The 25,192-nt window shown below is 38.0% G+C and overlaps 1 protein-coding gene across 3 annotated transcripts in view; it reads right to left on the bottom strand.

Annotated features, from left to right (window-relative positions):
- Positions 1-16,077, bottom strand: part of MFN1 (mitofusin 1) — a 35,554-nt gene extending 19,477 nt beyond the window's left edge. Inside the window, exons 1-7 of one of the 3 annotated variants that reach the window (XM_040480818.1) lie at positions 15,965-16,077; positions 14,808-14,926; positions 12,087-12,222; positions 11,089-11,251; positions 6,203-6,327; positions 4,814-4,922; positions 3,110-3,217 (exon numbers count right to left, since the gene is read on the bottom strand). In XM_040480818.1, coding sequence (XP_040336752.1) covers positions 3,110-3,217; positions 4,814-4,922; positions 6,203-6,327; positions 11,089-11,251; positions 12,087-12,222; positions 14,808-14,919 — 753 coding nt within the window. In that variant the 5' untranslated portion in view covers positions 14,920-14,926; positions 15,965-16,077. Of the gene's footprint in view, positions 1-3,109; positions 3,218-4,813; positions 4,923-6,202; positions 6,328-11,088; positions 11,252-12,086; positions 12,223-14,807; positions 14,927-15,644 lie in introns of those variants that run through there. The other 2 variants (XM_040480817.1, XM_040480819.1) reach the window with 2 other exon arrangements.
- Between the last annotated feature and the right edge of the window lie 9,115 nt (positions 16,078-25,192).

Below are 25,192 nucleotides of genomic sequence, written 5' to 3'. Positions count from 1 at the left end.
CATAGTGATATTATAGTAATAGTTTCCATATACTTAACAAATCCAAAAATTCTAATAAATGAAGTTTTAAACTTGCTGACAGACTTTTTCTCTTAAAGATCCTTCCTTGACCATTTAAAATTCTGATGGACCACCAAATATGCAGCCATTACAAAACATATTATAGACAAATATTAACACTTACTGCCATAGGAAAGAGTTCTTAATTTTGTATTAATGATGTATATGACTATACTACAAAAAATGATACGCGTATACATATGTGAAAATTAATAGGTGGCATGCAGGCACAGGTGGCATTTTATTTCTTCCTTATGCTCATTTTCCAAATGTTCTACAATGAAGCTATTAAAGTTTGATATCAGAATATAAGTATAATTAATTTGCTACAATGAAGACATTTTTATTGTGAAATCAGAACACAAACGGTCTCTTTTTCTTAAAAAAATGAGAAATTTGGGGAGAATGCATCAGATAGGGATTAGAGCTGCAATGTTAGGATTAAGACTAGCACTTGGGTAATTAAAATTAGGACTACGAGGGGCATCTGGCTGGCTCAGTCAGTAGAGCATGCAACACTTGCTCTCAGAGTCATGAATTCAAGCCCCATGAAGGCATAGAGATTACTTAAATAAAACTTTAAAAAAATTAAAAATAAAAAAAAATAGGACTAAGGGTTAGAAACTAATTAGGGTTTAGTACTAGCCTTTAGCATTGTGGCTACAATAAGAAATCTCTATCTTAAGACTTAATAAAAACTAAGCTAAGGGGCACCTGTGTGGCTCAGTTGGTTTAGTGTCCAACGTCAGCTGAGGTCTGATAGCATAGTTGGTGAGTTCGAGTCCCATGTTGGGCTCTGTGCTGACAGCTCAGAGCTTGGAGCCTGCTTCAGATTCTGTGTCTCCCTCTCTCTGCCCCTCCCTTGCTCACACTCTGTGTGTGTCTCTCTCAAAAATAAATAAACATTAAAAAAAAATAAGCTAAATAGGAATGGAAAAGAACCTGGGGATATTTCCTAATTCTCTGATTAAATGAAACCCCAATTTGAAAAGAGTATAATCATACAACAGTTAATAAAAGCAGGATATATGGTGAGCCTGGATGGCTCAGTCGGTTAAGCACCCAACTTTGGGCTCACAGCATGATCTCACGGTTCGTGAGTTTGAGCCCCGCATCAGGCTCTGTGCTGACAGTGTAGAGCCTGCTTCAGATTCTGTGTCTCCCCTCTCTCTCTATGCCTCCCCTCACCACTCAGCATCCACCCCCCCGACACACAATCTCTAAAAATTAAACAAACATGAAACAAAAATAAATAAATAAGGCTATAAAGCTTCATATTAAACAAAATTCCAATTCTGGGGGTGGGGGAAAAGAATGAAAGCAAATAATCTAACACGTGAACAGTGATGGGACAGTGTAAATTTTAATTTTTTATGCATTTTCTATTTTTATAAATAAACATAAACTATGATTAAAATCAGAAAAAGAAATATCAAGTAAATTAAATATTTTTTATAGATCACAGACCAAATACCAGATACACTATTGTTTTTAAAAAGAAGTTTCTAGGGGCGCCCGGGTGGCTCAGTGGGTTGAGCATCTGACTTCAGCTCAGGTCATGATCTCACAGCTCGTTGGTTCGAGCCCTGCATTGGGCTCTGTGCTGACAGCTCAGAGCCTGGAGCCCGCTTCAGATTCTGTGGCTCCTCCATCCCTCCCCACTCATGTTTTTTTTTTCTCTCTCTCTCTAAAATAAACATTAAAAATTTTTTTTAAAAAAAGAAAAAAAGCAGTTTCTAAAATCACCACCATGACTAAAATTTAAAACAAAAACAAAAATACCAAGTGTTGGCAAGAATATAAATCACCTGGAACTCTCAAACTGCTTGGGAGTATAAGCTGGTACAAGCACCTTACAAAACTTGGGCTGTGTTTACTGAAACAGCATATTTACATGCAATCCACTGATTCTACTCCTAGATATATACTCACAGATTACTGATCTCTGCAGTAATGACATTTTGAATCAGATAAATCTTTGGTTGGGAGGGGCTGATCTGTGTTATGGGACTTTTAACAGCACCCCTAGCCTCCAGTAGGAGATGCCAGTAGCACAGTCCCTGAGCTGTGACAACCAAAAATGTCTTCAGGGGAGCCTGGGTGGCTCAGTCGGTTAAGCGTCCGACTTCAGCTCAGGTCATGACCTCATGGCATGTAAGTCTGAGTCCCACGTCAGGTTCTGTGCCTGTGACAGCTCAGACCCTGGAACCTGCTTCAGATTCAGTATCTCCCTCTCTCTGCCTCTCCTCTGCTTGTGCTCTGTCTCTCTCTCCTTCAAAAGTAAACATTAAAAAAAAAAGTCTTCAGACAGGGCCAAATATTCCCTGGGGATCAAATATGCCCAATCCTTCACACTGAGAACCACTGGTATATATCCAACAGAAATATAAACCTGTGTGCACCAAGAAGACATATATAAGAATGTGCACAGAAGCATTATTCATAACAGCTACATTCAGGAAATTTACCCAAATGGCCATCACTAGCAGAATGAATAAATTTCAAACGTAGTTATTTATAGGCTGAAATATACAGTAATGAAATGCACTTTATGCACAAAGGTATGGACACATATCACAAATGTAACGTTGAGCAGAAGAAAACTGGACACAAAAGTAGATACTATATATGATTCCATTACATAAAGCTGAATAACCAAAAAATTAATCAAGGGCATTAGAAGTCATGGTTAAGTGCTCATCCCTGCCTGAGGATGGAGGGGGTGCATTCTGAAGTGCTGCGAATGTTCTGTTTCTTGAGTTGGACACTTATGATCTGTATACTTTTCTGGTATGTTATACTTTAATAAAAAATTGTAACAAAGTTTCAAGATCTAAAATGATTACATGGTACTTCTATAACAGACTTTTCCTTCAAAGTAGCTTAATATTCTGGTTTCTATCACGTATCCACTTCAGGGTTTCTATAATTACAGTCTTTTCTCAAGTAAGAGAACAGCTGCTTATGATGTTTTATTATATAAGGTATACTGTTTTCTCAGATAACAGTGTACATTACTATATTTCAAAACTTAAAAAAAATAACTTACATCTTCCATATATTCTGGCTCTGATGCAGAGGCATCCCAACGATTATTCAAAATGAAAATGTTAGGTTTGGAAAGTCGCTCATTTACCTTGTGAAAAAACTGCTTTTCCTATAAAACATCAAATACCAGTGTTATGTTCACTTTTAACAGCTATTTTATATTTACATTTATAACTGAAGCTCTAATCTAAAAGTTTGAACCATTTAGACAACAGTGATTAATGCCCACTGATAAAGGATCCCAAAGCACTCTGAACATTAAGATTCTCAAAGGTGAGAATATTGTAAGAAGGCAAAAGTGAAGATTTTCTGCCCTTGCCATGAGTCTTTTCTGAAATTCAATTTAACAGATATTTGTCTGTCTCTACTATTTGCCGAATACAATAGGTACTGCTGGTTATAAACATTATATATTTTCAAAAAGCTACCTCAAATCTCTTTTAATGTTTAGACTAAGTAAATTAATCACAATTTAAGACCTGTGTACATCATAATAAACAACAGAGAAAGGTATGTGCCATAAATGCTGCAAATACATGCTATGCTTATTCAAAGAAGAGACACCCTATCTAGCTAGAATTAGAAAAAGCTCCATTAAGAAAGTGGTGATAGGGGCGCCTGGGTGGCGCAGTCGGTTAAGCGTCCGACTTCAGCCAGGTCACGATCTCGCGGTCCGTGAGTTCAAGCCCCGCGTCGGGCTCTGGGCTGATGGCTCAGAGCCTGGAGCCTGTTTCCGATTCTGTGTCTCCCTCTCTCTCTGCCCCTCGCCCATTCATGCTCTGTCTCTCTCTGTCCCAAAAATAAATAAACGTTGAAAAAAAAAAAAAAAAGAAAGTGGTGATAAAGATAAAGAGCTTAAAAGTACTGACAATGGCTTTCTGAAAGATGAGAAGCTGGGAGCAGGAGAACTGTGTGCAAAGAAGAGCATAAACAAAGACGGAGAAGTCAGAATGTACATCAAAGTTTGTTTACCCAAATAATGGAGTTACTCTAACAAAGATTTTAAACATAGATCTGTTTTTTTAATCATCAGACTATAAACTGTGCTGTCAGAGTAGCCTGGTCTATGTGATAACAGATTATTGGAGGGCACACAACAGTGACAAAACAGAGGTCTGGCTGGTAACACCTAGGTTATAAATGATCTTTGCCCATTTATATACTTTCCAGGAATAACAATTTTAAGAAAATCATACTATAGGTTTGGATATTAGATACCTATAAATTCGAGTTTATTTGGGATGAGTCTGGCTCTAGACATCCTCAAAAATCTGTGAAGTCTGACAGCACTTTAGAATGCATATAGGTAAGCTGGAACCTAGTGTGTACATGGGTAAAGCTGGAAAAGGCTGACAAAACTAAAAATATGATTATATCTTTATATAAAGATATTTTATTATAGTGTATTATGTAGTGTAAAGATATTTTATTATATCTTTATATAAAGATATAAATCTTTATATCACACCTTGAATATAAAGATTTACTAGCAACTAGAGCCATCATGCCCTAGATTCCCAATGATACTCTGGGAACACTCAAGACCACAATCAGCTCTTCAGTCCCATGGAAACACAAACTCCTTTGCTCTCCCTTGATACCAGAGCTTCTTTCGAATCCAGGATCTGGATTTCCCTTACTTTTCAGAATTAACAGACACCATTTCATTTCCTACCATTCAAACATAATAATGATTAAATCCTACCGTGTTCATTAGTGTTGATTCAGAGTTTGCAACCAAAACGAAGACATCAGCATCTAAGCAAAATTTATCAATCCAGCTATCCAGCTCTGTAGTGACATCTGTACCCGGACTAATGGAAGTAAGATAAACTTGTATTATGTAACAATATTTTTTAAAAAGAAAATGTGATTATAGAAAGAATTCTTTTAACTTTTATAAACTGTTTGAAGTCTAAAAACTATTTCTACCAGTTTTCAGCACAAAGCCTAAGAGATTTACTTTCTCATGTATAAGAGAGCATTTGTGGCAAGCTCAGTCTCTGTTTTATAAACTTCTATATTTATTCTGTTGACAAGGAACTCTCAGAGCCTAGCCAATTAACAACAAGTGCTAAAAATTTTTACTTACTAAAGACAACATTGTAATTTTTGATAAAGCAAGTAACATGGTCACTATTATAATCTTTCAAATCTTTATGCTCTGAAAGGATGAAAAATAAGTACTGAAAAAAAACAGGCAAATAGGTAACAAAAATGAAGGTGCAAGCACCCATGTCCAGTACAGCTCAGTAAATACTTCAGTGCTCGTGAGCATAAAGAATAAAACACCCTCTGCTAGGCATAAGTTTAATATATAATTGATACCATAAAAATTATAACACAACTGTCCATACACTGGTTTGATGTATCCCTGTAACAAGGTGGCAAGATGACAGGCGGGGGTCATGGATACAGTCTGGTCATGAAATAAAGCAAAATTAAAAGCTCATCACCAGAACCAATATGGTTTCCAGAGATTGCTAAAATTTTAACTGAAGAAAACAAAAGAGCATACCAAAACTTTAAAAAAATCATTTAACTACCTTTTTTGGTAGGACATTGCTTAGATATACATTATCATTTTACTAAACACCAATGTAGCAAAAAACACATAGTAAATGAAGACTAATCAGCAGAGTTGAAAAAAAATTCCCAAAGTACTTAATTCTTGAACCATGAAAAGTTATGTGAACTGTCCAGGAAAGTTATTTTGGGAAACTTGGTCTCAAGAATGAATTTATTACTAGTTAAAAACTTTACCTATCAGAGTTATCTTTATCTCTCTAGTTATTTAGAATTAGACAGTCTGCAAGGTCCAGCTATTTATCCAAACTACAGTCAATATAGAGGGGGAAAACAAAGTGGCTATCCTTGAAATTTCTTGTAATAGAATTAGACTGGGAAACTGGCACTTTATGTAACCAATAAAAAACAAAACCAACACCTTTGTGTTCTTTAACAATCTAGCAAATGAGGACAAAGCAGCAATTGAGCACTTAAATTTTTATGTGTTACATGTTAAAACAAGCAGTATTATTCTATTAAATGAATCTTTAAAGGAGAAAACCAATTCATATGTATGTAATTTTACCTGTCCACTAAAACCAGGTCATCTCTCAAGAGGGCACATTTTGCCTTTGGCCAAAATACATGCACAAGACAGCCAGCTTTCAAGTCTTTATCCATATGAAGGGCATGGGCCAGCTGATTAACTGTCTAAAGTAGAAGGGAAAGAAAATACAAACTGTGCTTATAATAAAATTCAATAAAAAACACTATGATTTGGGGCGTTCATTTTTGCAAAACATGTATAAAAAGCAGAAGTTTAAATAACTTGAAATAAAACCATCTCAGCAATCTCGAGAAAATGAGTTTTAGAATTACCAAGTAGAAAAAAAATGGTACCCTTGAAACAGTTTACTCATATCATTCTGCACAAATAATCAGAGCTGGTAACATTCTAAATGTCCAACAAATGACCTCTGGCAATGGAATCCTATGCAACTCTTGAAGCTGATATTATATATATGAAAACAAATTCACAATATATTAAGAGAAATCAAAATAGCACATATGAAACCATTTTGTTTACAAAATACTGAGAAACACACATTTAACTCTATACCAAAGGCAAGGACTTCCACTGGTTTTGGGAAGCATGTGAGTTTTGGAAATACCATTAGTATTTTGTCTCTTCTAAAATATTGCCTTTTTTTTAAATTTTTTTTTTAATGTTTACTTATTCTTGAGAGAGACAGAGACGAGTGTGAGTGGAGGAGGAGCAGAGGGACACAGAATCTGAAGCAGGCTCCAGGCTCTGAGCTGTCAGCACAGAGCCCTGTGGGGCTTGAACTCACGAGCCATGAGTGACCTGAGCTGAAGTCGGATGCTTAGTCAACTGAAACACCCAGGCGCCCCTAAAATGTATTGCTTAATAAGGGGTGAAAATAGAAGAAACATCATTATTAACAAAGGTTTAAAAACACCAGAGTAATAATAAGACCAAAGTGAGGCACCTGGGTGGGTCAATCAGTTAAGCATCTGGCTCTCGGGTTTTGGCTTAGGTTATGATCTCACGGTTTGTGGGTTCGAGCCTCACACTGGGCTCTGCGCTGATAGCGTGGAGCCTGCTTGAGATTTTCTCTCCCTCTCTCTCTTCACCCGTCCCTGGCTCTCTCTCAAAATAAACTTAAAAAGAAAAAACACCCAAAGCAATATGAGAAGTTCAATACATATTCTTTTAATAAAGTATTTTTCTCACCAGGCAGTCACTTACTCACATAAGCATGTTTAACATCAATGACTATACCTTCTCTTTCCATTTAAACTCACTAAAATATTTCTATTTCTCAAGATAACTTCTGAAATATACTAGTTTATTAATGTGTTACTTTAGTATCTTTCATGTGTACACGTTAAATACACAATAAATACAAAGAGGTTAATATAAAATTAATATTCAAGGGGCGACTGGGTGGCTCAGCCAGTTGAGCACCCAACTCCTGATTTCTGCTCAGGTCGTGATCTCATGGTTTGTGGGATCGAGCCCTGCGTCAGGCTCTGCTCTGACAGCGAGGAACCTGCTTGGGATTTTCCCTCCCCCTCTCCCTCTACCCCTCCTACACTTCCATGGTCTCATTCTCTCTCTCAAATAAATAAACATTAAAAAAAATTTTTTTGTTTTCCATTAAAAACACCAGGGCACCTGGGTGGCTCAGTCAGTTAAGCATCTGACTTCAGCTCAGATCATGATCTCATGGTCCATGGGTTTGAGCCTCAAGTCAAGCTCTGTGCTGACAGCTCAGAGCCTGGAGCCTGCTTCTAATTCTGTGTCTCCCTCTCTCTCTCTCTCTCTGCTCTCCCCTGCTCATGCGCACTCTCTCTAAAATAAACATTAAAAAAAAAATTTTAAGTAAAATTAATATTCAAGGAAAGGGCACCAGCACACATATCTTTACAATTAATCTGTGCTTTGTATCCAATTTTAAAGGGAAACATCTATTTTCAAATGGGCACAATAGTCCTGATCAGGGTTGAAGTGAATCTTCACAGTGACAATGTTAGCTAGGTTTTAGTTTTATTTGCTTTCATCAACTTTTTGATAGAATTATAAATGTGTACCAATGTCTTGATGCCTGGTCTATAAAATTAAGATAATAAAAAGCACCTATCTGATATAGTTGTGGTATGACTGGAGTTACTGCAGGTATTTAGAATAGTGTTTGGTACTTAGCAAGTGTGCAATAAAGCATTAGCTTTAATTAGTGCATTTCTTTTACTTTTTTTTAATGCTTATTTATTTTTGAGAGAGAGAGAGAGAGAGAGAGAAAGAGAGAGAGAGAGAGAGAGAGAGGAAATCTGAAGTAGGCTCCAGGCTCTGGGCCGTCAGCAGAGAGCCCGACGCAGGACTTGAACCCACAAGCTGTAAGATCATGACCTGAGCTGAAGTCTGACACAGGTGCGTGCCCCAGGCATTTCTTTTACTAAGGAAAACTATTACAGCATGAAACTCAAAGTCTATACTTTAACACAGGCCACTGCTTAAGGTGAACAAATTTAAATTTTGGAGTAGGGGAGAGGAGGAAAAGAGTATGAAGGATTGGAAGTAGAGAGCACAGACCAAGAAATAGGAGGTAACTACTTTAAGGATCTAAAGCCACAGGTAGTTTGAATTTTGATTTGGTAAAAACTTATCACAAAATAAATGATTCCTTCATTTATATGGGTTAAAAGTTTGAGGGGCGCCTGGGTGGCGCAGTCGGTTAAGCGTCCGACTTCAGCCAGGTCACGATCTTGCGGTCCGTGAGTTCGAGCCCCGCGTCAGGCTCTGGGCTGATGGCTCAGAGCCTGGAGCCTGCTTCCGATTCTGTGTCTCCCTCTCTGTCTGCCCCTCCCCCGTTCATGCTCTGTCTCTCTCTGTCCCAAAAATAAATAAACGTTGAAAAAAAAAAGTTTAAAAGTTTGAAAATATTTTCAGAGGGGTGCCTGGGTGGCTCAGTCAGTTAAGCATCTGACTTTGGCTCAGGTCATGATCTCACAGCTTTTGAGTTCAAGCCCCACATCAGGTTCTGTGCTGATAGTATGGGGCCTGCTTCAGACTCTCTGTCTCTCTCTCTCTCAAAAATAAATAAAAAATAAAACATTAAAAAAATTTTTCACAAACATCACCTCCTTTATTCCTTCTAACTAATCTGAAGAGTATTACACAGATGAAGTTACCTAAGCTAGCTCAAACAACAAACTCACAGAACAAGAACTAGACCGATGAATTCAACTCAGTTTTGCAAAAATTAAAACAGCATGGATCTTTAAACACTGAACTTTTGCACTTGTGGAAGAGATCTTAAGACACAAGTGGATGGGGCACCTGGGTGGCTCAGTCAGTTAAGCGGCCGACTTCCGCTCAGGTCATGATCTTGCGGTCCGTGAGTTCGAGCCCCGCGTCAGGCTCTGTGCTGACAGCTCAGAGCCTGGAGCCTGTTTCAGATTCTGTGTCTCCCTCTCTCTGACCCTCCCCTGTTCATGCTCTGTCTCTCCCTGTCTCAAAAATAAATAAAACGTTAAAAAAATAAAAATAAATAAAAGACTCAAGTGGAAAAAAGAAAAGACTTAAGAAAGTGATCACAGGGGCGCCTGGGTGGCTCAGTCGGTTAAGTTTCCGACTTCGGCTCAGGTCATGATCTCACGATCCGTGAGTTCGAGCCCCGCGTCGGGATCTGTGCTGACAGCTCAGAGCCTGGAGCCCGTTTCAGATTCTGTGTCTCCCTCTCTCTCTGCCCCTCCCCTGTTCATGCTCTGTCTCTGTCTCAAAAATAAATAAACGTTAAAAAAAAAAAAAAGAAAGTGATCATAGTGAGAAACACTTTTTTCTTTCGGCTGAAGGAACTTAGTGGCACTGAACTCCTTAAGAAATTTGTTAAAAAAGGGGCACCTGAGTGGCTCAGTAGGTTAAACATCTGTTTTTTTAATTTTTTATTTAAAAAGAAATTTGTTTAATGTTTTATTTATTTTTGAGACAGAGAGAGACAGCATGAGCAGGGGAGGGGCAGAGAGAGAGGGAGACACAGAATCCGAAGCAGGCTCCAGAGCTGCTTTAGTACAGAGCCTGACCGTGGGGCTTGAACTCACAAACAGCAAGATCATGACCTGAGCCAAAGTCGGACGCTCAACCGACTGAGCCACCCAGGCGTCCCTTTTTTTTTTTAATGTTTGTTTATTTATTTTGAGAGACAGTAGGCGAGGGGAGGGGCAGAGAGAGATGGAGAGAGAGAATCCCAAGCAGGCTTAACATTAAGAGGATGGAGCCTGATGTGCGCATGATCCCAAAGACTGAGATCATGACCTGATCCAAAATCAAGAGTCGGATCATTAACTGACTGAGCCACTCAGGCACCCCATGCATCCAACTCTTGATCTCAGCTCAGGTCTTGAGCTCAGGGTCGTGAGTTCAAGCCCTATGTTGGGCTCCATGTAAGGCATGGAGTCTACTTAAGAAATTTATGAAAAGTAGGGAATTGTCACTGACCCTTATCTGATAAAACTATTACATTTATTCACGAATGTGCTTATTAATACTCCAAAGATAAAACAGTTTCTAAAGACACAGACATGCATCAAACACATGCCAAGGTCCAATTTTTTAAACAAAGTTTTCTTTTAAAAGATGAGAGTAGATGAGATTAAACAGCAACAATACACTTCAATAATGTTATTTTCAGAACATTATTTTTAAAATGTAATAAACTTTTAACTCTATTTTACTTTAAGGACATATTTTATTTTTCTAATAATTTAGCTCTGAAGCAAAGGAATTTTAGAGAATTCAAAATATTAGTGATGGCTTTAAAAGCGATGAATTAAAACATCAGTAGTTCTTCTCTCTAGCAATGCAGACATCCTACAAAAATTTTTTTAAAAAGAACAAGTTAAGGGCATTATTTCAGGTACATTATGTTGCTAACAGTCAAAATATTATACCTTCACGCTCTTTTTTTCATCTGATCCTTCTGTCATAAGATAGGCTTTATCTCCATCAGTTCCTTCAACACTCAGGAAGCAATTGGTTGTATGGCCAATCCCACTAGGGAGGACTTTATCCCACAACATTGCATTGATAACAGAGCTCTTCCCACTGCTTGTCCTGAAGAATGAATATATAAAATCATGAAGACAGAACAGTAAAAACTTTAGAGAATAAATGAGAAGAAATACTTTAGACGCAGCAGTCAGGAAAGGTTTCTGAGGTTATAACATTTAGGAAAGGTTTGAAAACTGAGAAAGAGCCAGACATAGATAAAACAAGGCAAAGGGAATTCTAGGTACAGGAAATCCCAAGTGCTAAAAAAAAAGCCCCAAGATGGATTTAAAAGGCCTATAAGTTAGTTTAGTGAGTAAATAAATGCTTCTGTTGATACACAGCACATGATATTTGAGCAAACAAGTATGGGCCTAGTCATTTGTTTTTGTATCCCTAGTGCCTCATACAGTGCATGGCACAAAGGAAGTTAACAAATGATTCCTAAATGAACATATAAGCTGTGGCAGAGATCACACCGTCATTCTCAACAGTTACGTTAACAAATGACTCTTCCTACTCTCCCTCTCTCTGGGAATCATGGGGCTGAGAATTCTTTCGGAAGACATACCTGGTAATAAGAGAACTTTTAAAAAGTCAAAAATTATGCATATCATTAACCCGTATTTCTATGCTTAGTACTTGGCTAAGAATCCAATTCTTAGAGATGAACATCCTTAAAAAATAAAAATATGACCTCCATAAAGCCTTTTATACCAAGAACTAAAATGAACAAATTCTTTTAGATGCTAATAGCTTTAGCATTTAACACAAGGAGAAACTCTTACAGGGAGAAGGGGGAGAACCATCCCTTGCTGAAACATCAGAAACAAAGTTGTGGATAGGACTTAGAAAACCTGATTTCTGGAAACTCCCCTTGAGAGAAATAATAAAGGATTACCTGCCAAAAAATGCCACTTTCATATGCCTCCGAGACAGCACCTCACCAATGATGGAAAGCTTGTTTTTATAACCCTGTATTTCTATCAGATCATCCTCAGTAGCTATTTGATCAAGTTCTGGATTCTTGTATGTTGCTACAAAATTGAAATGGTGTTAGAAAAAGTGGTAAAGATGAACATTAAGTGAATTATACAAAGGAATAGCTAAGATATGCATATATTTTGGCTTTGCTCTGTATTAATGTGGCCATTTAAAAAGTAAAAATGCCATACTATCTGAATATTTGGCAAAAGGTGAATACTTTATTGCAACAGGTCATAAGAATCCTGCCCAAAAAAGCTTCAAAATTATTAAAAATTATAGGGGCCCAGTCCAAAGGGTATTTATTATTCACCTAAGTCTCAAAAATACAAGATACTCATCTGAGACAGGGACACCTGGGTGGCTCAATCGGTTAAGCATCTGATTTTAGTTCAGGTCATGATCTCATGGTTCATGGGGTCGAGCCTCCTTGGGGTTCTCTCATTCCCCTTCCCTCTCTGCCCCTCACCCACTCACACGCACGCTGTCACTCAAAATTACTAAACTAAAAAAACAAAAACAAAAATACCCATCTAAGACAAAAATGTTTTTCTGAACAGAGAAATTAGAACCTAATTATCTACCTATTATTGTTCCATCCTGACTAAAGGGAAAAGAGGGATCCACATACTAAGAAATAGCGAGGTTTGTGAATGGCCACCCCTATAAAATAAAGATATGGTTCAAGTGGGTCTCCAAGCTAGGTAAGACATCGCTACCTTAAAACTTCTTGTCTTCTCAGAGGAATGGAGCAAAACAGCTCATTTAACATAAAAAGAGAATTACCAACTATATCCTACTCCAGTCACGCTAGAGGTAACTGCTCATCCCAGACATAACCTCTTGTCCTCCAAGGGGTGGGTAGAAAAACATGGGTTTGAAAAGCAGAAGCCTTTCAGTTTTGTTTATATTTCAGGAACATACACTTTTACGTTTACATATATATTTTAAGTGGTTACTACAGTATCCATTACAGACAGTTTTCTATTTTTTATCTTTTTTTATTGAAGTATAGTTGACTTACAATGTTGTATTAACTTCATCCCAGTGAACTGACAACTTACATTTTCATTATCTCATTTTAAAGGTAAAAACATGGAGATTCGTTTGGCTATCTGGTACTAATGAGACACACACACACTGACACAGCTTACCCAGTGCTCATGTAATTAAACTCCAGCTTTTACAAATCTCATCATCCTTTTCAAGCACATTAGTAAAATATATGCAGTTAGGTGAATAAAGATGAGACTGGCTTAAGTTATCATTACATTCACCTTGTTTTTCATGTTATTCTTTCTCTTCTATGTTCTTCCTAATTTACCTTTTTGTCTCTTTTTTGCAAGAGATTTTCTGTGAGATTGTAAAAGCAGTAAAATTGAACTCGGACTATAAAGCTGTCATTCACTAGCTCCTAGTATTATGCTCAATCTATAATGGGTTCAATACATAGAAGATATTGAATTTAATTTCACTTCCCATCAACTTTGTTTTGAGTATATATAGCTGACCTATCAACTTTTTAAAAACAATTTAAAAGTCACTGTGCCAGCTCAAATTCTTTCAAAACTGGAAACAGAGATTCGATACCATAACTTTTTTCCCGTCTCATTCAACAAAACTTGAATTGTGTCAGGTTTGGTGATAAAGACACAATAATAAGGCATGATCCCTATCCTCAAGCTAAAAATCTGGTGAGGGAGGGTTAGGAGGGACAAGGACAAAGTTTGATTTTACCAACCCACCAAATGTTTCCTCACAGTCACTGGAGAAGTTTATAAAATCCCTCCCTTTTCATTGTACCGTTGATGGTCATGTAATCTTAGGAACCGAAAATATTTCAACAGTTCTCTCCAAAGCAGTATTCCCTAATAAGACATTCCTCACCAACCTTGAACAGTGACACTCAAAGATTTCTTTTGCCCTTTCCCCACCGAATTCCTGCCTCATTTGAGAAGATAAGATAGGTCTGAGATCTAGGCTGACAGCTGACTTGGGGAAAAGAGAGGAATAATAGCTTAAATGTGGGCTGCCTGACTTTTAAGTCTGGGCATTTACTAGCTAGGTGCTCTTGGGCAAGTTGCTTAAATTTTCTGTGTCTTGGTTTCATCTTTAAAATAATTATAATTAAAATCTGTTCCAGTGTTGATATTTAATGCATTATTGATATAATAAAGTGCTTAGAATAGTACCTCACATGCAAGCACTTATTTCTTAAGTTGTTATTAATAACATTTAATCTTCCTCTTATGGAGGGCAAAAATGGGTTTTGTTATGGCATCTCTCCTAGATTATAACACAATGCCTTATATATGCGTTCTGTAACTAAGGGTGAAAAGGATAAAACACCTAATTTTCTTTAAAAATTTTTTTTTTGTTTTTAATGTTTATTTTTGAGAGAGAGAGACAGAGCATGAGTGGGAGAGGGGCAGAGAGAGAGGGAGACACAGAATCTGAAGCGAGCTCCAGGTTCTGAGCTGTCAGCACAGAGCCCAACATGGGGCTTGAACCGACAAACAATGAGATCATGACATGAGCCGAAATGGAGCGCTTAACCAACTGAGCCACCCAAGTGCCCCACCTTCATATTTTTCATATATTCTCAACAGTAGTATTTAAAAAACTTAGAGAAACTAACCTTCAACAAAATGGGATCCTTCAGTAACAAACTCCAGTAATTGGTCAAAGATTGCAGTAATTGCCTTCTTAGCCAGCACAAAGTGCTTCAGTGGAGAAGCAGTTTCCGCCATTATGTTACTGGGGAAAGAAAATAAAAGTTAGAAAGCACAAATTAAACTATACGATAAAGACATGCAAGTGAATGACACCTTCCTGCCACATTAATTCCCCAGTAACATAAACTGCCAAAATACTTTGAGATAATTTTATTTTGGGGAGAAGTGTTTTAAACTTGTGATACTCCACCAAAATAAGTTAACTCTATTGGACAAAACCTTGGTTGCCAATTTCTACTTTATTTCCCTTTGGTGAAGATGAAACTAATTGTGGCTAAATTGTGACTACTCCCGACTCTTAGGCACATCAAGGCACAGGGTTAGCAAGAAGGAGCAAGTTCACAAACAACAAGTTTCTCAACCTGAAGCTCTAGAGGGTGGAGGTGGATACAGAGTGAAGAAATAAAATTCCAAGATCATAATGTAATACTGCCACTTAAAAACAAAACTCTCATCACAACAAATAAACGCGACCATTAACGTTTCCAGCTAAAGTACCAAGAACTTCAAGGAATTTAAGTTCAAAATTTTTTTTCTGGCAACTTCTCACGAAAAAGACACTAAACAAAAACGATTACACGCCAGTCTTTTCCTGCTGTGTATGCGTGTGGAATGAAACAGAGTGGCCATGAAAAAAGAGCTGAGCCTTCCCGAGGGTCAGGAAATGACTGAGTGAAGGAGCTGCGTGGGAAAACCGGGGTGAGGGCAACGAGCCGGTTCAGTTGGGTGTGAACACCTACCTTGGGGAAAGGCCTTCCACACCGGGCGCTGGAGCCCCGCTCGCAGAGCTAAGGGCCGGACCTCACCGCTGTCCCGCGTGCGCCAGCTCCGGACCGGGTTCCCCAGCCCCCGGGCTTCAGGCCCGAGCCTCGCGGGCTCCGCCGGCCCGACACGGCCGATGGCCCCGTTGGCAGACCTGCCGGCTAGCTGCTTTCACGCAGAACCGCGGCGGCGCCTCGTCACACAGCGCCCGCGCAACTCTCCGCCCCCTGTCCCTGGCCTCACGAAGGTCACCCAAAGCGAAGTGAAGCGGCCGGCGGCCGAGGCAGGAAGCACTCACACTGTCCCGGCTCCGGCTTGTCACCCGCCAACCGCAGACCAGCCTCAGCCCTTAGGCCTCCTCAGCCTCCCTAGAGGGGCTGGGAGGCGGAGAAGGGGTAGGAGGGGTGCCAAAAGGGCGGTCACTTCCGGTCTCTTGTCCTCCCCTATTTTGTTTGGTTCTGTGACCGGAAGTGCATCTACGCTGAGCGCCATTTTTCTTAAGGGCAGAAGGCAGGGCCTGTTGAGGTTAAGGAATGCTACAGGAATTGTTTTACATTTCCCCCGTATTTCTGCCTTCCGTCTCTTCTCCCTTCAAAGTCTTCAAAGCTCTGTCTAGTTTAGGCGTGGGTAGCTTCTAGCGTAGCGAGGGAGAGCTAAAAGGAGTTGGGGTGAAGTGGGATGACGTGGGGTTAGGACTGCCAGATGAGGGATTCCTGCTTGCTGTACTAGCCGCAATAAAGGAAAACCTTTTCACCACTGCACTACTCTCTTCTGTTGTGTAATTGCTTTCTGGGCTGGGAGTACAGCTGTGTTGTGTGTGTGTGTGTTCAATTACTTTCGAGGTAAGACTTAGGAAACTGATGTATTGGTGACTAGTGCTTCTCAAACTTTATACTTAAGAATCACCTGGGGATCTTGTTAAACTGCACATTCTGATTCTTTGGGTCAGAGATGAGGCCTGAGAACATGCATTTCTAACATCCTTGGATGCTGCTGGTCTGTACATAGCTTAACAGATGTCCTGGAGATTTCTTTCCAGAGCTAGTGAGATGCAGTTTTGCAAGTGAAGCCACTTCACCTTTCTGAACCTCAGGCACTTCACCTGTAAAACTGGAGTACTAATTAATAATACTTACCTTATAGGTTGTTGTGAAAATTAAATGGGTCGATAGCATGTAAAGTCCTTATAATATTGCTGAGAATATAGTTAGAAATATTGATCTTCTATTGGAACAGATGAATATCAAAAAATGAAATAAATTACATCATTTCAGATGTGCTTAGTATTCTGAAAAAGAAAAAACGATAGGATAGACTAGATGAAGAAAAATGAGAAAAACAGCCACATAGGTTGATCTTTTCTGAGAAGATAATATTTCCTTGATTTTTCCCAGGAAGCCAATCCTTGGAATATCTGGAGGAAGAGTGCCCAAAATAGTGGGGACAGGAAGTCCAAAGGCCCATAGAAAGGAGAGTGGTATGCTGGGTGAAAAGAAAAAAGGCCAGTATATCTGAGATGCAGAGAGGGAGAGAAAATGTGGGAAGTTTAGAGAGGCAGGAGGTTTAGAATCATATAGGTCAAGGTCTGAAGTTTGGATTTTATTGTAAGTGCAGTGGCTAGCTGTTTTAAACGTGGGGACTGATATGATCTGATTTTCCTTTTAAAAGGTCACTTTGGTTGCTCTGTGGGTAGTGGACTCTACCAAGATTCCACAGACAATGTTTATTAAAGGGCCCAGTCCACTGGCTGGAATTAGAGACCTCTCATTTAAAAAATGGATTTTAGGGATGCCTGGGTGGCTCAGTCAGTTGAGTGTCCGACTCTTGATTTTGGCTCAGGTCATAATCCCAGGGTTGTGGGATCAAGCCCGGCATCGGCTCCGTGCTGAGCTTGGAGCCTGCTTGAGATTCTCTCTCCCCCCTCCCCTGCTCCCACTTTATCTCTTTCTAAAATACAAATTAAAAAAATTATTAAAACAAACTAAAAATGGCTTTTAATATTAATAATATACTAAAGCCCTAGGCATAATTGCAAAATAAACTAGAATCATTTGACTTCAGTATTTTATGATTTTTAATCCCTTATCTCTTCTCACCTCTCCATAAACAAATACACACAAATACAGTAAGCTAATCATTCTGCTAAGAATCCGTATATTGTCCTCTATCAAAATTTGTTTTCCAATAAAGTTCTATTTCTACAATAGATAAAGATCTGCTTATGTAAAAAAACTTCACATTATGATGTAAATGACCAAGGGCAGTCGTATACTTTTCAGGCAGGAGGGTTACAGTGTGTATCAGTCAGGGTTCACAGGGCAAGAAACTTATCACAAAGCATTAGCTTCTGTGATTGTGACGGCTGGCTAGGTAAATCCAAAATATGTAAGGCAAGCCATCAATAAGGGCAGAATGGAAATTCTTGAGCAGGAGATGATACTGCAGCCCACAGGCACCATTCTTTTCTAGAAAAACCTCTATTCTCCTCTTAAAGACTTTTAACTGGTTGGATCAAGCCTACCCAGATTATCCCCAAATAATCTTCTTCATATAAAATCAAAGACTTGTAGATGTAATCACTAATACTTTCCCAGAAACATCTAGATTAGTGTTTGATTGAATAACTGGGTACCATCGTCTATTCAAATGGACACGTAAAACTGTCTATCACAATGTTATTGTCTATTTGGGAAATTATTCAAAATTTATAATGTGAAGGCCTTTTGACGTAGCAATCCCAGGAAAGTAAACATGTGGACAGACACTTAGCTATAAATGTATAACTGGGGCGCCTGGCTGGCTCAGTGGTAGGGGCATTCAACTCGATCTTGGGGTTGTGTTTGAGCCCCACATTAGGTGTAGAGATTGTTTAAATCTTTTTTTTTACATTTTATTTATTTTTGATAGAGAGACAGAGCACAAGTAGGGGAGGGGCAGAGAGAGACAGAGACACAGAATCTGAAGCAAGCTCCAGGCTCTGAGCTGTCAGCACAGAGCTTGATGCAGAGCTGGAACTCACAAACCGCGACATCATGACCTGAGCCAAAGTTGGATGCCTAACCGACTGAGCCACCCAGGCGGTCCCCCCTCCCTTTTTTTTTTTTTTAATTTTTAACGTTTTTATTCATTTTTGAGAGACAGAGTGCAAACAGGGGAGGGGCTGAGACACAGGGAGACACAGAATCCTAAGCAGGCTCCAGGCTCCAAGCTGGCAGCACAGAGCCTGATGCGGAGCTTGAACTCACAAACCGCGAGATCATGACCTGAGTGGAAGTCAGATGCTCAACCGACTGAACCACGCAGGCGCCCTGGTGTAGATTGTTTAAATAAAAAAAAAAAAAAAAAAAAACAAAACAACATTGAAATGTATAACCAAATATTATAAATATATTTAAAAGTACAAAGAAATATAGAGTAAAATATTATTTAAAACCATGAAAAATTGTGAACAATTTAAGTGTTCCCCCAGAGGAGAGGGCTTAGATAAATTATGGTATGTGGACAGGATGGAATATGATGTAGTCATTAAAGATTGTTTTAGAAAAATACTTACACAGACTTATTCACCAGTATATAAAAATATTTTCATAAATTATGTGTAATACTTATATTTTATTTCTGGATGACGATATTACATGTGATGTTTTTTTTCCTTTGTACTTCTCGGTTTTCACATTTTCTATATTGAGCATGTATTTCTACAATGAGAAAATATAATACATAGTTTATTTTTAAAATTTTTATGTTTAATTATTTATTTTGAGAGAGAGAGAGAGAGGGAGGGAGAGAGTCCTAATGCTGACAGCACAGAGCTTGACATGGGCTCAAACTTACAAACCTACTGTGAGTCATGACCTGACCTAAAATCAAGAGTCAGAGGCTAACCCACTGAGCCACCCAGGCACCCCACAGTTTATATTTTTAAATTCTTAATAAAACATATACATGTCTATTACCAATACTGGCTCGTAAGTACTATAATTTACAATGGTGTCAAGGCATTAACCAGAGGGATGAAATTTTAAGGATGAATTTCAAGCATCAACAAGCATGTGGAGGGTGAAAGCCTTTACCACTTTTAAGATCTATTCATATGTTCATTCAACAAATACCTATTTAAGGAGAAATCTTTTAATGGTAAAGTGTGCAACTTGAAATCTGAAGACCGTAGTTCAAGTCTAGACTATGCCACTTAATAGCTATGTGAAATCCTTAACTACTAAAATCATTTTTGAGCATAGGGGATCTCAAAGGGAACTTTCACTTTATTTATATTGTTTGAATTTTTAAAATCATCATAGTAAAAATCATGATTAGTTCTGTAAACAATAATTACATGCTTAATGTAATTATTGTATTATATATATTTAAAAATTTTTTAGTGTTTATTCATTTTTGAGAGAGAGAGAGAGAGAGAGAGAGAGAGAGAGAAGGGCACAGAGAGAGACACAGAATATGAAGAAGGCTGCAGGCTCTGAGCTGTCAGCACAGAGTGGGATATGGGGCTCGAACCCACGAACTGTGAGATCATGACCTGAGCCAAAGTCGGATGCTTAACCAACTGGGCCACCCAGGTGCCCCTAATTATTGTATTTTAAGGTAAAAATCACATTGTTATAAATTATATTATAATAAATATTTTAATATAATAAGTAATAAATAATTTAATTCATTGCTTTTCTTTTAATGGAGGAGACTTTGTAAGCAAAGACCAACAGAGTAAACATAAAGAAGACAAAAACTGGGGTGCCTGGTGGCTCAGTCTATTAAGTGTCCAACTCTTGATATCCACTCAGGTTGTGATCTTGGGGTCTTAAGATCGAGCCCGATTTGGGCTCCACGGTGAACATGGAACCTGCTTGGGATTCTCTCTCTCTCTGCCCCTCCCCTGCTCGTTTTCTCTCTCTCTCTCAAAGTAAATAAACAGTTTTTTAAAAATAAGAAAAAATATATAAAGGCTAAAACAGATACAGATTAACAAAAACTAAAATGTAATTGTTCAAAAACCTTACAAATTTGACATACCACTGCCAATCTGTTCAAGAATGTAAAAAATGGGTGCCTGGGTGGCTCAGTCAGTTGAATGTTTGACCCAGGGTTTTGGCTCAGGTCATGATCCCAGGGTTGTGGGATCAAGCTTGCAATTGGACTCTGCACTGAGGATGGAGCCTGCTTAAGATTCTCAGATTCTCTCTCTCTCTCTCTCTCTCTCCCTCCCTCCCTCCCTCCTTTGGTCTGCCCCTCCCCTACTTGTGAGCACACTTTCGAGAATGTCAAAAACAAGAGAAGACACAAAGCAAGGGGGAAATAACTCCAGATATATACTATAAATACCAATAAATTTGAAAACTTAAATGAAGTGTAAAATTTCTCAGAAGCCATCAAATACCAAAATTGTCCCAAGGAAAAAAAAGAAAAATTGACTAAGTTAATAAGCATTCAAAAAACTGAAATGGCAATTTCCAGTGTGTGTGTGTTTTTAAAAGCCAGGCCTAGATCATTTTAGAGGTGACTTTTTACCAAATCTTTTAAAAAGAGATTAATCTTATCTCAAACTTTTTTTTTCCCTGAGAACAGAAGAGAAGAAACAGCCAACTCACTTAGAAGAGTAGAATAACCTTGAGGTGCAGCTGGGTGGCTCAGCTGGTTAAGTGTCCGGTTCTTGATTTCTGCTCAGGTCATGATGTTGTGCTTTGTGGAATTGAGCCCTGGGTAGGGCTCTGCACTGTCAGCAAGGAGCCTGCTTGGGATTCTCTCCCTCCCTCTCTCTCTCTCTCTGCCCCTCCCTGGCTTGCCTGTGTGTTCTCTCTCTTTCTCTCTCTCTCTCAAAATAAATAAATAAACTTAAAAAGAAAGAAAGGATAACCTTGATACCACACTGGATAGGCAATATAAGTAGGGAAAATTATACTTAAGCAAGTTCCCTGACAGGAACTGGTTCCCTTTGGGATTTTGGCTGGGGGATGGGCGAGGGAGATGGCGCTGGCGAGCACCTTTGTTCCCCACCAAGCTGAGCTCTGTCGTCCGGGGACTCAGCAACTCTCCCTCCCGTTGTCCTCTAGCTTTCCCAGAAAAATTACACTTAAGAACACAGAGGCAAACATTCTCTATGAAACGTTAGCTAACTGAATCCAACATTAGATTAAAAGCTTTTAGGGTGGCTAGATGGCTCAGTCGGTTCAGCTTCTGACTCTTGATTTCTGCTCAGGTCGTGGTCTCTCAGTTTGTGGGATCGAGGCCCACATCAGTCTCTATGCTGACAGTGTGAAGCCTGCTTGGGATTCTCTCTCCCTCTCTCTCTGCCCCTCCCCCGCTCACACTCTCAGTCTCTCTCAAAATAAACAAAATAAAACAAAGTTTTTGTCTAAATAGGATTTTCCTAGGAATACATAGATAATTCAACATCTGAAAATCAACCAATGTAATTTATATTAGCAGAGTAAGGGAGAAACCTCACATATTTATCTTAATAGGTACAGAAAAAGTCATTGCTTAAGTTTAACACCTACTTATAATAAAAGTTCTTAGAAAACTAAGGAACCTGATAAAACTACCTACCAAAACCTATAGTAGATATACTTTAAATACACTTACTGGGGAAACTTTAGGAGTCTTACATCTAAGACTAGAAACAAACAAACAAAAAGAATGCCTGCTATTGCTACTCCTCCTCATTAATAATGGTGCTCATTAGTAATAATAGTGGAAGTTACTAACAAATTCTGTGATAAGAAAAAAAGAGCTATTAGGGACATTTAATTCCTTAAATTTATGTCATTTATAGCAGATTATATGATTATTTACATTACAAATTAAGCAAAGATAGCTATTAGAACTAAGAAGACAAAAACCTGAACAAGGTATTTGTATACAAAATCAATGGTTAAAAAACCAGAAGCCTTCCTATATACCTGTAATAACCAGTTAGAAAATAAACATGTCAAAGCAACCCAAACTGTAAAGAATCCAGGCATTGACTTTACAAAAACTACAAATGACCTTTATGAAAAAATTTAAAAGAACGTTAAAAAGAGACATGAGGAGAAATACACAATTTTTACAAAAGGAAAGATTTTAACATTGTAAAGATGTTAATTCCCTCCAAAATGATTTATAATTTTCATTAATTACAACAAGACTTTAGATGGAATTAGAACTAATCCTAAATTTACGTGGAAGAAGAAAAAACTCCACCAATAACTAAAAAGTTCTCAAAAAGAATAGTAGAGGAGGGGCACTTGGCTGGCTCAGTCAGAAGAGCATGCAACTCTTGATGTCGGGGTTGTGAGTTCAAGCCCCACGTTGAGTTTAGAGATTATTAAAAAAAAAAAAAAAAAAAAAAAAAGAGTAGAGGAAATAAGTTCACACTACCTGATGTTAAGACATATTGCAAAGCCCTAATATTTTAAGCATCCTGTATCTGTTAAAGCCTGTGATACTGTTGCTAGAACAGAGGAATATAATAAGTACAAAGATTCATATACCAGTCATGCCCATGAGGAGTTGGTATATGATAAAATTGATATAATGATCACTGGGGGAAGATGCATTATTTAACAAATAGTATTAGGGAAATTGTCACATTTGAATGAAAAAACAACCAACCTGAATCACACCAACACACAAAGAAACTCAGATGTAGACATGAAGGGTATATCCAGAAAATTATTAGGGGAAAATGTAGGAAAATAATTTTATGACACTGGGGTTAGAGAAGATTCTGTAAACAAAATGCAGAAAGCATAACTTGTAAAGGGAAAATGTAATGGATCTATCTACATTAAAGATTTCTGTTCAACAAAAGACATTAGTAACATAATAATCTGGGAATTTTTTTTGCAGTGTATATAGAAAACAAAGGACTGATATTTGCAATTTATAAAGAACTTTTGAAAATCGACCAGGAGAGGCAGTCCACAAAGTAAGAAACCCAAATGTCTCATAAGCATACGGACATTTCCAATCTTGTTAGCAATCAGATAATGCAAACTCAAATAATAATAATGTACTACTTTATGCCCCTACGATCTGCAGAAAATTAAAAAGTGGCATGATACTAATTTTTGGTGAGGATGTAGGGAAATATGGTCTGCTGATGGGAATATAAACTTTAGCTACTAGCTCAACCCACCCACACACCCCCAAAGAAAACCAAAACAAACCCAAAAAACTTCAACACATAAAAGAATGTTATGACAGTCTCGTGCATTAAAAAAATACTTAGAAGTGCAAAAGTCACTCAGTTTGATATTTAACTGAATTGACTTCAGAAAGGTGACAGAGAAGCGTTTTCTACCTTATGTGGTAAATCTCTTTGAGGACAAGAACCATAGTTTATTTATTCTTATATTCCTGAACTTGATAGTAAATATCCTATAGCTATTTGTCAAACTGAAGAGTAGTGAAATAGACGTTTTTAAGGAGCTGAAGAGTCCATGAACTGTTTGAGAAAAATTTAGTAACATTACATCCACTGTCCGTGGTTACAGTCACACAATTATAGTTAGCAAACAGGGATCAAATATCAAAGTCATATGCTTTGGTCCAGTACTCTCTAATATGTCATTTTCTCTCTTTAGGTGTCTGGTATAACATTTTGTGAAAAAAATGGGCACATTAAAAAAAATTTTTTTTTAATATTTACTAAATTTTTGGGACAGAGGAGAGAGACAGAAAGAGAGAGAGAGAGAGAGAGAGAGAGAGAGAGAGAATGAGTTAGGGAGGGTCAGAAAGAGGGAGGCACGGAATCTGAGCCAGGCTCCAGGCTCTGAGCTGTCAGCACAGAGCCCGACATGGGGCTTGAACTCATGAACTATGAGATCATGACCTGAGCTGAAGTTGGAGGCTTAACCAACTGAGACACCCAAGTGTCCCCCAAATAGGGCACATTTTATTTTTCTAAAGAAAATTTTTTGAAGTGTGGTGGGGAATTAGAAGTTTTGTTTATTCTAGCTTAAAAAACATTTGACTAATGGTATTAGAGAACCATTTTTCTAAGCTATAAACAAGAAGCTTAGATCAGGATTTTGTATTCTCAAATTTTAGTCTTTCATGTATCACCTACACTCCCTTTTCCATGCCCATGTATCATTATTATTTACTTCATATTTTTCTTCAAATCAATTTTTTTCTTAAAAAATCAGTTTTGTCATAAGTAAAAATATTAATAATCAGATTTGATGTGATAGTTAACATATAATTTACAACCATGAAAATAAAACTTATACCACATACAATTATGTTTATATGTTGTGCACTTTGAGTTTGGATTAGATGACCTCTGAGGTCCCTCCCAGATAGACTAACATTCTGTCATTCTAGGTTAGTTCCTCTACCTGAGCATTTTAATTATTCAGTAAAGAAAACTGGTCAGTGCCATAAGGAACTTAACTGTAATCTTGTAACCATAAAGAAGTATTTATTAAGATCTGTGCCATGATATTCTGCTTCATAAAATCCAAGATAGATATGCTGAAATTTATAAATTCAGTACAGCCAAACAGCTGTTAGATTGGAACATATAAAA

Source organism: Herpailurus yagouaroundi, unplaced genomic scaffold (assembly GCF_014898765.1).
Source record: "Herpailurus yagouaroundi ecotype Mexico unplaced genomic scaffold, PumYag 159, whole genome shotgun sequence".
NCBI classification, from domain to species: Eukaryota; Metazoa; Chordata; class Mammalia; order Carnivora; family Felidae; genus Herpailurus; species Herpailurus yagouaroundi.
Note: the sequence above shows the minus strand (reverse complement) of the source record. Positions and strands in the feature narration are given on the sequence as shown.